At 43.5% G+C, this 19,250-nt stretch overlaps 1 protein-coding gene across 1 annotated transcript in view; it reads left to right on the forward strand.

Moving 5' to 3' along the window:
• Positions 1-19,250, forward strand: part of LOC124623368 (carboxylesterase 4A-like) — a 363,176-nt gene that overhangs the window by 188,021 nt on the left and 155,905 nt on the right. Inside the window, exon 6 of the mRNA XM_047149031.1 lies at positions 8,612-8,797. Within this exon, the coding sequence (XP_047004987.1) occupies positions 8,612-8,797 (186 nt within the window). The remainder of the gene's footprint in view (positions 1-8,611; positions 8,798-19,250) is intronic.

Below are 19,250 nucleotides of genomic sequence, written 5' to 3' on the forward strand. Positions count from 1 at the left end.
CCAATTCTCTACGCTGGCCTAAAGCTCGTTGCCTGTGCCAAAATGTTGTCTTCATAGCCAGCGGTTCGTTTGGGCAGAGATGAAACTCAGTGGGAGAAATTACGGGCTGTATTGTGGGTAACCAAACATTTCCAATTGAAACGATGCAGGAACATCTTCATTGCCCCTGCAGAATGAGGCAGAGAATTGTCTTGAAGAAGAAACCGCACGACAGTTATGTAATGTTGGTTGCATAGCTTCAGGGGAAAATTCTCACCAGGCCCTCGTACTTGGCGGGAGACACTATTTTCTATAACATCTTTACGTGCTCACAAAGAGCTCAGGAATTAAAAGAGCGACATAATTCTACCTAGAGTCATACTAGAGACACTGCCCAACACATCTTTGCAAAGCTTTATCGGATTTTCATAGTCGTTTCCATTTCGCGATCGATCGTAACTTACTTTCTGGACAGCCCTCGTATGTTTTTGCCGCTCACTGAAAGAACCCGGTCACTTTACTGGCTCAGGGGAGGTACAGTCTTGCCTCTCCTAAACACGTGTCCAGCCGCTCTGTCCGTATCGTGCCAGCTTCTAGCATTGGAATGCTTGGAGTTCTATGACTGTCCCACCGTTTGTACGAAGGCTAAGATTACAGCAGTATCTCTCAAATGGCTCCCTCCACCCGCTTTCCGCCAACTGACTAGCATGGTGTGTCAACAGGCACAGGTAAAATGTTTTGCAAACGGGCACCCTCCTGCTCCGACCCTAAGTGGGAAGAGGAGGCTGCCACAGCCCAAAGTCCCTCTGCAGGTACAATCCACAGAGTCTTGCTGCCCAGAATGACTCGCACAGCCAGGTCTCTGGACACATCAGTTCTCCATCACCTCCACTATGGCCCCTCGGGTACAGGTTCTCTACAGGCTGCACATGATTTTATATGAACATTCTGCCCACAGTTTCCTCGTGTAAAAAGTCATAAACCACACGTACCATGTGTAGTACTGGGGAACTCCAAGATCATGACCTAAAATATAAATATTAATCTGACTGGCAGTGTTGTTAAAGTGAGATAGCGGCGTGGCACCACTCAGAACTTATTTCTTCACAATCTTCATGTTGTTTGCGCTAATCGCTGCGTAGCACTACTTGTCTTATAGTGACAGTTACGTAAAAAGAGGCATGAACTATTTTACAATTTACATCAAAACAAAGTCGTAACATTCTGTGTTCCACTGAAGATTCCCTAAAGTAAACGACGAAACGGCTCTGGAAGAAATACATTGCATCAAGAAAATGAGATTTTTATCTACAAAACTCAATTTTTACTTCATATAAAACACAAGCGAATTGACAAGTTGTAAGTAGGCTGTTTAGGTTTTTATGTTGGTAACGCCACGTAGCGCTCTGTATGAAAATCACTGACTGTGCTGTGTGCACTCTGTGGCTGGTTTTCATTGTTGGAATATTTGCTATTGTAGTGTTGGGCTGTTGGATGTGAACAGCGCGTAGCGTTTGGCACTTGCAAGTGAGCAGCCAGCAGTGGTGGATGTGGGGAGAGAGAAGCCACAGTTTTGAGATGTTAATATGAGCGGACGAACTGGGCGTGTGTCCATCACAAAAAGGAAATTTGCCAAACTGGATGTCACAAATTATACATATATATTATGACTTTTGAACACTATTAAGGTAAATAAATTGTTTGTTCTCTATCAAAATCTTTCATTTGCTAACTATGCCTATCAGTAGTTAGTGCCTTCAGTAGTTAGAATCTTTTATTTAGCTGGCAGAATTGGTGCTCGTTGTATTGCAGTAGTTCGGGTAGCGAAGATTTTTGTGAGATAAGTGATTCATGAAAGGTATGGGTTATTGTTGGTCAGGGCCATTCTTTTGTAGGGATTATTGAAAGTCAGATTACGTTGCGCTAAAAATATTCTGTCAGTTTAGTGTTGATCAGAATAAGTAACGAGAGAAATGTCTGAGTACGATCAGTTTCACTCAGCTGTTTGAAAACCAGCACAGTAATTAATAAATTTTTCTAAAGGGATGTTACATAGTTTAAGCAGACACGAGACAAGCTCGTGCTCTCAGACTGTTTACCGTAAACGAATCATGTTGTGAAGAGAAATATTGTTGAGAGTAGTTATTTTAGTTAATACTAACGCCCTCTGTGACACTATCCGAAACTAACAGTGCTCTTATTCCGTCGGTAACTATTGTATTATATTATTTTATTACACTGGTCGCGTTTGGGTGCTCGGATGCGGCAGACCCCCGTGCAATAAATCGCGATTTTCTCGTATTTTAAGATTTATAGCACACTTTATATGAATCATCACCGTCATCTACGTCTACATCAAGAACTGTACCTTTCTGTCCGTTCCTGTCTTCTTCAAAACTGGTGGTTCCAAATCTTCATTGGTCTTCTAAAAATCTTTTCCTTCATTGTTTAAATTGTTTTATAGTTTTAGTGATTCTTGCATCTGGCAGATGGTCTGTATGTTCCTTCCATTTTAGCTGGTATTGTTCTATAATGACAATAATTATGGGTTGTATATTCAGTTCAGCTGGATGATACCATCTCTCTTTTTATCCATCGAAGTATATCCAGCCATGTATATAAGTGATTCACTTCACATGCTTCTATTCTCTTCTCATCTCTCTTCTCAACAGACAATTTTTCACATCCATAGAGTAGTGCTGGTGTAGCCGCAACCTTATAGAGCTTTAGTAGAGTATCTCTGAGGACTTTCTTTCCCAATGCTCTGCGAAAAGTTCCACAGAAATTGTTAAACAGGTCTAACTTGTTTGTATTTCATTGTATTCCCTTCATGTAATACTGCACCCTAAATATTTATTTGTGTCAACTCTCTCTATGGTCTGCTTGTGAATTACAAATTTAATACGCATAGGCTGGTGTCCTAAAAATGTCATAGATTTTCTCTTTGTGATGGAGATGTTCACATTGTATTCTCTGGCTATTTTACTTAAATTAAAGACAGCTTCTTGTAAGTCATTTTCATTCTGACTAATAAGTACTTGTTTGTCAGTAAAAAGTAGTGTACTAATATCCACATCGTTAATTTTAAAACGTTTTTTAGTCTGTGATCAAGTTCTGGTTACATCGGCGATTTGCATATTAAAAACAGTTGGTCAGAGGGAAGACCCTTGACTAACTCCTTGTTTTATATCAGCTGTTTTGTGTCTGCTGCCTGCTGTTTGTGTTTGCACTTTGTTATTCGTATATAAACCTTATACAGTTCTTATTAGATGAGATTGGATCCCTCTGTTTCTTAAAATTTCCCACAGGTTGTTTCGATTTACTTTCTCAGACGCCTTTTCGTAGATAATGAAAGCAATGAAATTGAATTCACAATGTTCTTTTACTAGTTGTGTCATGATGAAGATACAGTTCGAGCATGATCTCCCTTTTCTAAACCCACGTTGGACATCAGACAGTACAGTGTCAGCGATTGGCGAAAGTCACTCTATTGAAATTCTAGCATACAATTTACAACATGAATTGAGAATGCTAATACCTCTGTAATCCTGACATTCATGTCTGTTTCCCTTCTTGTAAGTTGGGCGTATCTGGCCCATATTCCACTCTTCAGGTATATAAACATTTCGCCAGCACATATTCATAAAATAGAGTATTCTTATTTTTGCATTATTTGTTACATATTTCATCAGTTCTATCTGATTTTGTCACTTCATATGAATGAATCGTAAAATATATGCTCTTTTGGGGAACATTCTAAGCCAATAAAAAATTAGGGCAAAAATAAGATATTTTTTTTTTTACTCTGGTGTACCCTCTTACACTGTTGTTGTTGTTGTTGTCTTCAGTCCTGAGACTGGTTTGATGCAGCTCTCCATGCTACTCTATCCAGTGCAAGCTTCTTCAACTCCCAGTACTTACTGCAACCTACATCCTTCTGAATCTGCATAGTGTATGCATCTCTTGGTCTCCCTCTACGATTTTTACCCTCCACGCTGCCCTCCAATGCTAAATTTGTGATCCCTTGATGCCTCAGAGCATGTCCTACCAACCGGTCCCTCCTTCTTGTCGAGTTGTGCCACAAACTCCTCTTCTCCCCAATTCTGTTCAATACCTCCTCATTAGCTATGTGATATACCCATCTAATCTTCAGCATTCTTCTGTAGCACCACATTTCGAAAGCTTCTATTCTCTTCCTGTCCAAACTATTTATCGTCCATGTTTCACGTCCATACATGGCTACACTCCATACAAATACTTTCAGAAACGATTTCCTGACATTTAAATCAATATTCGATGTTAACAAATTTCTGTTCTTCAGAAACGCTTCCCTTGCCATTGCCAGTCTACATTTTATATCCTCTCTACTTCGACCATCATCAGTTATTTTGCTCCCCAAATAACAAAACTCCTTTACTACTTTAAGTGTCTCATTTCTTAATCTAGTTCCCTCAGCATCACCCGACTTAATTCGACTACATTCCATTATCCTCGTTTTGCTTTTGTTGATGTTCATCTTGTATCCTCCTTTCAAGACACTGTCCATTCCGTTCAACTGTCCTTCCAAGTCCTTTGCTGTCTCTGACAGAATTACAATGTCATCGGCTAACCTCAACGTGTTTATTTCTTCTCCATGGACATTAATACCTACTCCGAATTTTTCTTTTGTTTCCTTCACTGCTTGCTCAATATACAGATTGAATAACATCGGGGACAGGCTACAACCCTGTCTCACTCCCTTCCCAACCGCTGCTTCCCTTTCATGCCCCTCGACTCTTATAACTGCCATCTGGTTTCTGTACAAATTTTAAAGAGCCTTTCGCTCCCTGTATTTTACCCCTGCCACCTTTAGAATTTGAAAGAGAGCATTCCAGTCAACATTGTCAAAAGCTTTCTCTAAGTCTACAAATGCTAGAAATGTAGGTTTGCCTTTCCTTAATCTATTTTCTAAGATAAGTCGTAGGGTCAGTATTGCCTCACGTGTTCCAACATTTCTGCGGAATCCAAACTGATCTTCGCCGAGGTCGGCTACTACCAATTTTTCCATTCGTCTGTAAAGAATTCGCGTTAGTATTTTGCAGCTGTGACTTATTAAACTGATAGTTCGGTAATTTTCACATCTGTCAACACCTGCTTTCTTTGGGATTGGAATAATTATATTCTTCTTAAAGTCTGAGGGTATTTCGCCTGTCTCATACTTCTTGCTCATCAGATGGTAGAGTTTTGTCAGGACTGGCTCTCCAAAGGTCGTCAGTAGTTCCAGTGGAATGTTGTCTACTCCCGGGGCCTTGTTTCGACTCAGGTCTTTCAGTGCTCTGTCAAACTCTTCACGCAGTATCGTATCTCCCATTTCACCTTCATCTACAGCCTCTTCCATTTCCGTAATATTGTCCTCAAGTACATCGCCCTTGTATAGACCCTCTATATACTCCTTCCATCTTTCTGCTTTCCCTTCTTTGCTTAGAACTGGGTTTCCATCTGAGCTCTTGATATTCATACAAGTGGCTCTCTTTTCTCCAAAGGTCTCTTTAAATTTCCTGTAGGAAGTATCTATCTTAACCCTAGTGAGATAAGCCTCTATATCATTACATTTGTCCTCTAGCCATGCCTGCTTAGCCATTTTGCACTTCCTGTCGATATCATTTTTGAGACGTTTGTATTCCCTTTTGCCTGATTCATTTAGTGCGTTATTATATTTTCTCCTTTCATCAATTAAATTCAAAATTTCTTCTGTTACCCAAGGATTTCTACCACCCCTCGTCTTTTTACCGACTTGATCCTCTGCTGCCTTCACTACTTCATCCCCCAAAGCTACCCATTCTTCTTCTACCGTATTTCTTTCCCTCATTCCTGTCAATTGTTCCCTTATGCTCTCCCTGAAACTCTGTACAACCTCTGGTTTAGTCTGTTTATCCAGGTCCCATCTCCTTAAATTTCCACCTTTTTGCAGTTTCTTCAGTTTTAATCTACAGTTCATAACCAATAGATTGTGGTCAGAGTCCATATCTACCCCTGGAAACGTCTTACAATTTAAAACCTGGTTCCTAAATCTCTGTCTTACCATTATACAATCTATCTGATACCTTCTAGTATCTCCAGGATTCTTCCACGTATACAACCTTCCTTTATGATTCTTGAACCAAGTGTTAGCTATGATTAACTTATGCTCTGTGCAAAATTCTAACAGACGGCTTCCTCTTTCATTTCTCTCCCCCAATCCATATTCACCCACTATGTTTCCTTCTCTCCCTTTTCCTACTCTCGAATTCCAGCCACCCATCACTATTAAATTTTCGTCTCCCTTCACTACCTGAACAATTTCTTTTATCTCATCATACATTTCATCAATTTCTTCATCATCTGCAGAGCTAGTTGGCATATAAACTTGTACTACTGTTGTAGGCGTGGGCTTCGTGTCTATATTGGCCACAATAATGCGTTCACTATGCTGTTTGTAGTAGCTTGCCCGCATTCCTATTTTCCTATTCATTATAAACCTACTCCTGCATTACCCCTATTGGATTTTGTATTTATAGCCCTGTATTCACCTGACCAAAAGTCTTGTTCCTCCTGCCACCGAACTTCACTAATTCCCACTATATCTAACTCTAACCTATCCATTTCCCTTTTTAAATTTTCTAACCTACCTGCCCGATTAAGGGATCTGACACTCCACGCTCCGATCCGCAGAACGCCAGTTTTCTTTCTCCTGATAACGACGTCGACGTCCTCTTGACTAGTCCCCGCCCGGAGATCCGAATGGGGGACTATTTTACCTCCGGAATATTTTACCCAAGAGGACGCCACCATCATTTAATCATATAGTAAAGCTGCATGCCCTCGGGAAAAATTACGGCCGTAGTTTCCCCTTGCTTTCAGCCGTTCGCAGTACCACAACAGCAAAGCATTTTTGGTTAGTGTTACAGGGCCAGATCAGACAATCATCCAGACTGTTGCCCCTGCAACTACTGAAAAGGCTGCTGCTCCTCTTCAGGAACCACACGTTTGTCTGGCCTCTCAACAGATACCCCTCCGTTGTGGATGCACCTACGGTACGGCCATCTGTATCGCTGAGGCACGCAAGCCTCCCCACCAACGGCAAGGTCCATGGTTCATGGAGGTAGCCTCTTACACTACTGGCCATTAAAATTGCTACACTACGAAGATGATGTGCTACAGACGCGAAATTTAACCGACAGGAAGACGATGCTGTAACATGCAAATGATTAGCTTTTCGGAGCATTCACACAACGTTGGCGCCGGTGGTGACACCTACAACGTGGCGACATGAGGAAAGTTTCCAACCGATTTCTCATACACAAACAGCAGTTGACCGGCGTTTCCTGGTGAAACGTTGTTGTGATGCCTCGTGTAAGGAGGAGAATTGCGTACCATCACGTTTCCGACTTTGATAAAGGTCGGATTGTAGCCTATCGCGATTGCGGTTTACCGTATCGCGACATTTCTGCTCGCGTTGGTCGAGATTCAATGACTGTTAGGAGAATATGGAATCGGTGAGTTCAGGATGGTAATACGGAACGCCGTGCTGGATCCGAACGGCCTCGTATCAATAGCAGTCGAGATGACAGCCATCTTATCCGCATGGCTGTAACGGATCGTGCAGCCACGTCTCGATCCCTGAGTCAACAAATGGGGACGTTTGCAAGACAACAACCAACTGCACGAACAGTTCGACGACGTTTGCAGCAACAGGGACTATCGGCTCTGAGACCATGGCTGCGGTTACCCTTGACGCTGCATCACAGACAGGAGAGCCTGCGATGGTGTACTCAACGACGAACCTGGGTGCACGAATGGCAAAACGTCATTTTTTCGGATGAATCCAGGTTCTGTTTACAGCATCGTGATGGTCGCATCCGTGTTTGGCGACATCGCGCTGAACGCACATTGGAAGCGTGTATTCGTCATCGCCATACTGGCGTATCACCCGGCGTGATGGTATGGAGTGCCTTTGGTGCCACGTCTCCGGTCACCTCTTGTTCGCATTGACGGCACTTTGAACAGTGGACGTTACATTTCAGATGTGTTACGACCCGTGGCCCCACCCTTCATTCGATACCTGCGAAACCCTACATTTCAACAGGATAATGCACGACCGCATGTTGCAGGTCCTGTACGGGCCTTTCTGGATACAGAAAATGTTCGACTGCTGCCCTGGCCAGCACATTCTCCAGATCTCTCACCAATTGAAAACGTCTGGTCGATGATGGGCAAGCAACTGGCTCGTCACAATATGCCAGTCACCACTCTTGATGAACTGTGGTATCGTGTTGAAGCTGCATGGGCAGCTGTACCTGTACACGCCATCCAATCTCTGTTTGACTCGATGCCCAGGCGTATCAAGGCCGTTATTACGGCCAGATGTGGTTGTTCTGGGTACTGATTTCTGAGGATGTGTGCACCCAAATTGCATGAAAATGTAATCACATGTCAGTTCTAGTATAATATATTTGTCCAATGTATACCCGTTTATCATCAGCATTTCTTCTTGGCGTAGCAATTTTAATGGCCAGTAGTGTAATTTAGTATAGTGTTGAGATACAGGTAATCCCTAACAAATTTTGGCGTCAGTAGAGTACGCGTGTGTGAGACGAGGTACTTTGTGCGGCAGGCTTCCTGTGCCTTGAGGACGGCAGCGCCCGCGGCAACCTGGGCCTGCTCGACCAGTACCTGGCGCTGCGCTGGGTCCGCGACAACATCGAGCACTTCGGCGGCGACCCTTCCTCCGTCACGCTGATGGGCCACTCGGCGGGCGCCGCCAGCGTCGTCTACCACATGGTCTCCCCAAGGACCACAGGTACCACTACACAGCTGGCAGCGGGCTCAGTGAGTTCCTGGCAAATTGGATGCGACACGTCAACCATAACAGAGATACACCGCCAGGCGTACAAGTGCCTCAGAGCATACCCAAAGATAGTGTTTTTTCTTTTTCTCATCAGTCTTCTGACTGGTTTGATGCGGCCCACCACGAATTCATCACCTGTGCCGACTTCTTCATCTCAGAGTAGCACTTGCAACCTCAATTATTTGCTGGTTGTATTCCAATCTCTGTCTTTCTCTACAGTTTTTGCCCTCTACAGTTCCCTCTAGTACCATGGAAGTCATTCCCTCATTGCTTAACAGATGTCCTGTCATCCTGTTCCTTCTCCCTATCAATGTTTTCCACATATTCCTTTCCTCTCCGATTCTGCGCAGAACCTCCTCATTCCTTACCTTATCAGTCTACCTAATTTTCAACATTCGTCTCTAGCACCACATCTCAAATGCCTCGATTCTCTTCTGTTCCGGTTTTCCCACAGTCCATGTTTCACTACCATACAATCCTGTACTCCAGACGTACATTCTCAGAAATTTCTTCCTCAAATTTAGGCCGATATTTGATGTTGGTAGACTTCTCTTGGCCAGGAATGTCCTTTTTGCCATTGTTAGTCTGCTTTTGATATCCTCCTTGCTCCGTCCGTCACTGATTATTTTACTGCCTAGGTAGCAAAATTCCTTGTCTACTTCGTGACCATCAATCCTGATGTTAAGTTTCTAGCTGTTCTCATTTCTACTACTTCTCATTGCTTTCGTCTTTCTTCGATTTATTCTCAATCCATACTGTGTACTCATTACTCTTCATTCCGTTCAGCCGATCATGTAATTCTTCTTCACTTTCACTCAGGATAGCAATGTCATCAGCGAATCGTATCATTGATATCCTTGTACCTTGAATTTTCATTCCACTCCTGAACACTACTTTTATTTCCATCGTTGCTTCCTCGATGTACAGATTGAACAGTAGGGGCGAAATGCTATAGCCTTGTCTTGCACCCTTTTTAATACGAGCGCTTCGTTCTTAGTCGTCCACTCATATTATTCCCTCTTGGCTATTGTACATATTGTATATGACCCATCTCTCCCTATAGCTTACCCCTACTTTTTTCATAATTTCGAACAGCTTTCATCATTTTACATTGTCGAACGCTTATTCCAGGTCGATAAATGCTATGAATGTGTCTTGATTTTGCTTTCATTATCAACCGCAACGTCAGAATTGCCATTCTCTATCCCTTATTTTTCCTAAAGCCAAACTATAATCATCTAGCGCACCCTCAATTTTCTTTTACAGTCTTCTGTATATTATCCTTGTAAGCAACTTGGATGCATGAGCTGTTAAGCTAATTGTGCGATAATTATCGCACTTGTCAGCTCCTGCCCTCTTCGGAATTGTGTGGATGATGCTTTTCCGAAAGTCAGATGGTATGTGGCCAGACTCATATATTCTACACATCAACGTGAATGGTCGTTTTATGGCCACTTCCCCCAATGGTTTTTGAAATTCTGATGGAATGTTATCTATCCCTTCTGCCTCGTTTGACCTTAAGTCCTCCAAAGCTCTTTTAAACTCTGATTCTAATACTATATCCCCTATCTCTTCTAAATCGATTCCTGTTTCTTCTTCTATCACATCAGACAAATCTTCCCCCTCATAGAGGCTTTCAATGTATTCTTTCCACCTATCCGCTCTCTTCTCTGCATTTAACAATGGAATTCCCGTTGCACTCTTAATGTTACCACCCTTGGTTTTAATGTCACCGAAGGTTGTTTTGACTTTCCTGTATGCTGAGTCTGTCCTTCCGACAATCATTTCTTTTTCGGTGTCTTCACACTTTTCCTGCAGCCATTTCGTCTTAGCTTCCCTGCACTTCCTATTTATTTCATTCCTCAGCGACTTGTATTTCTGTGTTCCTGAGTTTCCCGGAACGCTTTTGTACTTCCTCCTTTCATCGATCAGATGAAGTATTTCTTCTGTTACTCATGGTTTCTTCGCAGTTACCTTCTTTGTACCAATATTTTCCTTCCCAACTTCTGTGATGACCCTTCTTAGGAATGTCCATTCCTCTTCAACTGTACTTCCTACTGAGCTATTTCTTATTGCTGTATCTATAGCCTTAGAGAACTTCAAGCGAATCTCGTCGTTTCTTAGTACATCCGTATACCACTTCTTTGCGTATTGATTCTTCCTGACAAACGCCTCAAAAAGACAGTGTTATACGACCATTACTGTCCACCTTTTACGGGCTGGTTCAAAGAGATCCGTCCATTTCTCAAGTCTATAGCTTCTGTTTGACGCCATTTGTAAACTGCTGTCCGCAGCTCGTGGTCGTGCGGTAGCGTTCTCGCTTCCCGCGCCCGGGTTCCCGGGTTCGATTCCCGGCGGGGTCAGGGATTTTCTCTGCCTCGTGATGACTGGGTGTCGTGTGCTGTCCTTAGGTCAGTTAGGTTTAAGTAGTTCTGAGTTCTAGGGGACTGATGACCATAGATGTTAAGTCGCGTAGTGCTCAGAGCCATTTGAACCATTTTTTGTAAACTGCTGGTTAATGTGGTTGCCGGTTGGGGACTCCACGGTGCAGCTAGCTCGTTCGCTGGCTGGTTTATTACCCAGCGTGGGTCGGGTTGAGATGCCGATAACAGAGCAACAAAAAGGGTTTTGCGTTCTCCATTTCAACAGTTGCAACTTAACATTTCCTGAAGGCGATTGCCAACAATCGTTGCGTGTATTTTAAAATGCTTGACAAAGAGCTGTGCAATATAAGTATTGGTTTCAGTTTACACAACCATCATGTTATAAAAAATCAGATTTTAGTCACATGTCATAGCATATATGAATATGCCAGACCATACAATTACTGTCCTAACTGAATTGCTAAACACAAACAGAAGAAAACAGATATACTTGCAAAAAAGTTAATGTGCCCTAACTGAAATCACTGTTGAACATGCGCTGTAACTGTGACTTCAAATTGTGCTCGCCGCATTTCGTGCAAGGGTACCTACTTCATTCTGTAGACGTTCAGCAGTTCAGGCGGGGTAGTAATTACGAGGGCCGTTCGATAAGTAATGCAACACATTTTTTTCTCAAAGCATGTTGGGTTTATTCAGGATTCCAATACACTGTTTTATTCCCCCTCTTTTGGATACAAAACCGCATTTTCCAATACAATCTACGAAGGCCTTATGCCATCTTACTGGGACAGCCTGTATGTCCACATGGTAGCACTCTACTGGTCGACGCCGGAGACGACGTCTTGCTGCATCAGTATCCTCCCCATCATCCACGTGCTGCTTCCCGCGGAGTGCATCCTTCATTGCTCTTTGCGTTCTTCTGTTAGGCGGTGAGGAACCGTGCGGGCACACCATAGGGTAGTCCAACTGGTGGAGGAGTGTGTCAGCACTACCGACAGAGACGTCCAGTTGAGTAGCGACGTGTTTCATTCCGATCCGTCGATCACCTCGAATGAGAGTGTCCGCACGTTCCAGCACGCCAGGAATCGCAACTGTGTGCTGCCAATCGGCACGTGGAAGATCGGACAGGTTTGCGCAACCCTGTTGGGATTGTGACAGACGCCTCGCCCACAGACTCGCCGTGCTTTTTTTCACTGCCAGATGTCCTTAGACACTTTGCAAGGCCTATGAATATCTGTGATGCTCTGGATTTCCGCCAAAATAAATTCAATGACAGCGCTCTGCTTGCAGCCCACCTCCGTTAGAGACGCCATTTTGAAGGCTGCGTATAGCGTCGCCACCTATGGGAAGGCTGAAGCGACGTCCCACAACGAATTCTGCATTTTCTTTTCAACCGTAACTGACCGAGAAAAAACTGTCTTGCGTTACTTATTGAACACCCCTCGTATATGTATTGCCATATTCATGTATTCTGTAACCTGAGATTAACATTTGATTTTTCACACAGTGATGATGGTGCGAACAGAAACTCGTAGTTATAATAAAAGAGAGTTAAACAGCTATGTGCTATGCAATTTAGTTAAAAACTTTGTGGCATGATTTTCGCCGCGGGACTGCCCCTGCCGCAGCTTAACTGGCGTGCTGATCTGGCACTGCACCGTTCATTTGAAAGTCTGCCTTATAGCACGGCATGTGACTTTTTTGCCAGTGTTCCTGAAAGTGTTCCTCTGTGTCCTTCCCTTTTCAGCAGCTTTGTGGGAAATGAGACGCTGTGTAGCAACAACAGAAAAAAATGGCTCTAAGCACTATGGGCTTAAGATTTGAGGTCATCAGTCCCCTAGACTTAGAACTACTTAAACCTAACCAGCCTAAGGACATCACACACATCCATGCCCGAGGCAGGATTCGAACCTGCGACCGTAGCAGCAGCGCGGTTCCAGACTGAAGCGCCTAGAACCGCTCGGCGACAGCCACTAGCAGCAACAACAGAGATTACAATCATTCCAGACATGCTCACAAAAGCGTGGACGAATTCGACTATCGTCTGGATGTTTCTCACTAGACCAGAGGAGAGTACGTCGAACATTCGTGAAAGGCAATAGAAAACTTTGATTCCAAACTTAGCTGCAAAAATTATTCTAACTTTGCGTACGTGAGTGGAAGAAATGGTCGTGTGAAATGATGCATCTTTTTGGAACACACTGTATGTAAATGATAAAGTAAATTAAGACTGAAGCTACACGAGGCTCTTCACGATTGCTGTTTCTCAATAAGGAGAAGTCGTAAAGCCTGAAAATAGTAGTGAAACACTGGAAGATCTATAGAGAATTCGTGCTTGGCACTTGATGCAGAAGCTGGCAGCTGACCCTCAACATACACAGCATAGTGAGCGTAAATGGACGGAGAAAATTCAATGTTGTACGATCACTGGAAACAGTCACGTTCTTTAAATATCTGGGACTACGCCCACAGAAGGATTTAAAATTGAATGGCCACATAGTAGCCATCCTAGGTAAGGAAGATGCCTGATTGAGATTCAGTGGAAAACTCAGCGGGAGGTGTAATCTGCCTGTGAAGGCTTGCACCACCTTTGTTCGAAAGATACTTGACTATTTCTCCACAGTATGAAACACTTTCCAGATAGGATAAACACAGAATATCCAAAGAACGGCAGCACGTTTCGTCACAGGTTGTTTGAACAACCGCCAGAGCGTCTCGGAGTTGCTTAGCAGATGCTACAACAGAAGCGTTGGGCAGGACGGTGTGACTATCTGTTAAAATTCCGGAAGCATATGTTTTAGAAAAGTCAGTTGTTGTATTGCTTCCTCCTACGTACATCTTGCGAGAGGGCTATGGAAATAAAATTTGACGGGTATGCAGAAAGTATCCTCCGCCATCCACTATGAGGTGGCTTGTGGACTATAGATGTAGATGTAGGGAGAAGTGATCTTGTTACACAAAGTAGCCTCCAACACACATCATAAGCTGTTTCGTAGCTTCCATATAGCTCTTGATTCCGTACCAAACCAACGGCTATTAACTGTAATAGTATCACACTGCGTATGAAACTAAATTTGTGTCTGCATCGTGGATTTTCCGATAGGGAGCATGCAGCATGTTAACTTGAAACGGAGATACATCGATACATGTGGAAGTACCTCTAGAGGTACCCCAGTCAAGTGTGTTATGACCATTAATGGTCACGTTGCATATTACTGGCGTGGTAGATAATATTAATAGTCATCCCAGACTTTGCCTTTGTAGCAACTGAAGTACTACTCACGCAGATGTTGGTAAGGTAAAATAATTATTTAAATTAAATAGTTTTCTTATGTAACACGTTTTTATTAAGGCTAGAAAGTATACAATTATTTCTCATAGCCCTATAAAGATTCGTAATCCCGTACAGATAGTCCTTAAAATTGGTTCTTATGAATTTTTAATAGCTACGACAATCTTTGTAAAATTTAAACCGAAAAATGTTGGGCGCATGTAACGAATAACTGAGTCATCAATAGTTCACCTATTGTATTGTTTTTCAACTGGGGACCTAGAAACGACGGAGAGGCTCCGTCCCCGCCGCAGCCTCAGTGGTCCACAACTGCACGACGACCACCGCAGTCCACTTCACCCCTCCGCCACCCCACACCGAACTCAGGGTTATTGTGCGGATCCGCCCCCGGTGGACCCCCCACGGAACGTCTCACACCAGACGAGTGTAATCCCTATGGTAGCGTGGTAGAGTAATGGTGGTGTATGCGTACGTGGAGAACTTGTTTGCGTAGCAATCGCCGACATAGTGTAATTGAGGCGGAATAAGGGGAACCAGCCCGCATTCGCCGAGGCAGATGGAAAACCGCCTAAAAACCATCCACAGACTGGCCGGTTCACCGGACCTCGACACAAATCCGCCGGGTGGATTCGTGCCAGGGACCATGCGCTCCTTCACGCTCCGAAAGCCGTGCGTTAGACCGCACGGCTAACCGGGCGGTTATAGTTCAGCTAACTCACTATAGTTCAATGCTTTTATCTTAGCGGCTCGCGCATGCCCGCCTAGACGCGGGAGATTGCTGCGTTGCCAGTTGCACACGACGCACGCGCCAAGAGAAGCAGCGCCGTAGTATAGCATAGTTCGCAAGCTTACGTTTAGGGGGGAGCGCGCAGTTCATGAAGTAAAGCCACCACGGCCGCATTAACCCTTTCGCTGCTACAAAGACGTGCTCCCTGCATTCCGCGCTGTGGGCGATTTTGTCACTGCACTGCTCGCCTGTGCAGACACATTGTGTTCCGACTGCTTTGACACTCTTTATCATTCGATTCCACAAAAACTATTTGGCTCAAAAATTAGATTTTTACCTATCTTCTTGACTGATACCTTCCCCCCATGAATTACTTAATTTTGTTTCGATGTTCAACGCAGTTATTATGCAGCATTAAATATAGTAAACCATTGCACGAAAGTTTGAAGAGTTTGCAGAGGTAAAGTCCATAGAGTATACTTTCCGTATGGTCGATTTTAGTTGCCACAATGTTGAGAATGAAATGTGGACAAGATACCCATATATTTCATTTAATTTAAGTACCACATAAGTGTCGTATGTAATATTGAGAAATAAAGCCAAACGAGCCCTGTGTAAATAAAACTTTTATTACAGTCGCGAAAGACGGAATATTTCTCAATATTACATACGACACCTATGTGGTACTTAAATTAAATGAGATATTGTTATACAGTAAATTTTATACGAAATTTAGGTATCTTGTCCACATTTCATTCTCAACATTGTGACAACTAAAATCGACCATACAGAAAGTATACGCTATGGACTTTTACAGGGTGTTTCAAAAATGACCGGTATATTTGAAACGGCAATAAAAACTAAACGAGCAGCGATAGAAATACACGGTTTGTTGCAATATGCTTGGGACAACAGTACATTTTCAGGCGGACAAACTTTCGAAATTACAGTAGTTACAATTTTCAACAACAGATGGCGCTGCAAGTGATGTGAAAGATATAGAAGACAACGCAGTCTGTGGGTGCGCCATTCTGTACGTCGTCTTTCTGCTGTAAGCGTGTGCTGTTCACAACGTGCAAGTGTGCTGTAGACAACATGGTTTATTCCTTAGAACAGAGGATTTTTCTGGTGTTGGAATTCCACTGCCTAGAACACAGTGTTGTTGCCACAAGACGAAGTTTTCAACGGAGGTTTAATGTAACCAAAGGACCGAAAAGCGATACAATAAAGGATCTGTTTGAAAAATTTCAATGGACTGGGAACGTGACGGATGAACGTGCTGGAAAGGTAGGGCGACCACGTACGGCAACCACAGAGGGCAACGCGCAGCTAGTGTAGCAGGTGATCCAACAGCGGCCTCGGGTTTCCGTTCGCCGTGTTGCAGCTGCGGTCCAAATGACGCCAACGTCCACATATCGTCTCATGCGCCAGAGTTTACACCTCTATCCATACAAAATTCAAACGCGGCAACCCCTCAGCGCCGCTACTATTGCTGCACGAGAGACATTCGCTAACGATATAGTGCACAGGATTGATGACGGCGATATGCATGTGGTCAGCATTTGGTTTACTGACGAAGCTTATTTTTACCTGGACGGCTTCGTCAATAAACAGAACCGGCGCATATGGGGAACCTAAAAGCCCCATGTTGCAGTCCCATCTTCCCTGCATCCTCAAAAAGTACTGGTCTGGGCCGCCATTTCTTCCAAAGGAATCATTGGCCCATTTATCAGATCCGAAACGATGACTGCATCACGCTATCTGGACATTCTTCGTGAATTTGTGGCGGTACAAACTGCCTTAGACGACACTGCGAACACCTCGTGGTTTATGCAAGATGGTGCCCGGCCACATCGCACGGCCGACGTCTTTAATTTCCTGAATGAATATTTCGATGATCGTGTGATTGCTTTGGGCTATCCGAAACATACAGGGGGCGGCGTGGATTGGCCTCCCTATTCGCCAGACATGAACCCCTGTGACTTCTTTCTGTGGGGACACTTGAAAGACCAGGTGTACCGCCAGAATCCAGAAACAATTGGACAGCTGAAGCAGTACATCTCATCTGCATGTGAAGCCATTCCGCCAGACACGTTGTCAAAGGTTTCGGGTAATTTCATTCAGAGACTACGCCATATTATTGCTACGCATGGTGGATATGTGGAAAATATCGTACTATAGAGTTTCCCAGACCGCAGCGCCATCTGTTGTTGAAAATTGTAACTACTGTAATTTCGAAAGTTTGTCTGCCTGAAAATGTACTGTTGTCCCAGGCATATTGCAACAAACGGTGTATTTCTATCGCTGCTCGTTTAGTTTTTATTGCCGTTTCAAATATACCGGTCATTTTTGAAACACCCTGTACCTCTGCAAACTGTTCAAAATTTCGTGCAATGGTTTACTACATTTAATGCTGCACATCAAAACAAAATTAAGTCATTTATGGGGGGAGGGACCAGTCAAGAAGACGTGTAAAAATCAAATTTTTTGCCAAATAGTTTTTGTGAAATCGAATGATAAGTGTGGCAAAGCAGTGGGAACACCATGTGTCTGCACAGGCGAGAAGTGCAGTGATGACAAAATCGCGCACAGCGCGGAATGTGGGGAGCACGTGTCTGCAGCAGCGAAAAAGTTAATGAAGAGTCAAAGCACTAAAAATTTCATTCAAACGAATAAAATTCGTGAAGTAAGGCACTCCAATATTGTTTTTAAATAAAGAAAATATTAAACACCGCACAAGGTTTGAAATCATAACCTTTCACTTGGAAGCCCCACACCTTAACCATTCCTCTATCTCAGCTCATCAAACAGTGTAACTCCGTAAGGACTCTCACACCTCACGCAACTACTTATAAACATTGTTGGTATGACTATGAACTACTCACGTTTCGTCGAAGTACAATAGGAAATAAACAATTACCGCTGTTCTTTATTGCGAAAAAGCAGTTCGTGAGATTGAAACAAACACCTTTCCTTGCTATCGCCTGAATTAGGAGTCTTATTGCTTGTTTGGTTTAATTAATTAATAGAATATGAAGCAACTGGTATAAAGAATGCTTTTTCCAAACTTTCTATAAAAGAAAGTCTGCTATCAAGACATTGCTTTTGTTCTATTACTTTATTTATGACTGAACGTTTCTAAAACTGAAGACACTCGTCTGTGCTCTGCGCTGCAGTCGAGATCTGGCAACGTCGTTCTCTGTTCATTGGCTGACTGTGTTTTGTGACGTCAGATGCGCAGAACGAACCTAAACTCGGCCGCCAAGATATATGACGCGCACTTTAACAGTCTATAGAACTGTAAATGATATGAACTCTTGCGTGATTTTGTCAACGATAGCTACTCTCTACACTCCTTACTATTCTGTACTGCCGTGAACGAAAATGCGGCGGGACCGAACGGGAGCGGCCCGCGAAAAAAAAAAGACGGACGAACGGGAAAGGATATACACGCAACGACAGACGACCGAGCAAGACACCAAGAATAACAACACGCAAGAAGCAACGGGGTCACAAACGAAAACTGCACGAAATCAACAACGTCCACTCGTACACGGAAATAAGCAAAGTAAATACGATATCTGTAAGCGAGATATGAGAGACTCACGCGAATATCAGATTGCCTCACTGAGTGGGAGGCAGGCGCTTAAATAATTCTAACAAGGGGAGGCCGCCAATTGTGAAATTCAGATTCGGTTCATACTGCGCATAATAAAGGCTCCTGGCCAGAGGTGTAATGTGGCAAAGCACCAAGATGCACTTCTCAGCCGTTGTCGAGAAAATCGACAGTTAAAAGAAACCGTTGCGCTGAAATACTCTCTACGATTAATAATTTACTACAGCGTCGTGTCGCAGCGGTAAGCGCTCGGGTTCGTAATCAGAAGGTCGCCGGATCGAATCTCGCGCTATGCATTTTTTTATTATTAATTTTTGTAATTGATATATTCTAGCCCGCATTTCGTGGTCGTGCGGTAGCGTTCTCGCTTCCCACGCCCGGGTTCC

The sequence above is a fragment of the Schistocerca americana genome, chromosome 1 (assembly GCF_021461395.2).
Source record: "Schistocerca americana isolate TAMUIC-IGC-003095 chromosome 1, iqSchAmer2.1, whole genome shotgun sequence".
Classification (NCBI taxonomy): Eukaryota; Metazoa; Arthropoda; class Insecta; order Orthoptera; family Acrididae; genus Schistocerca; species Schistocerca americana.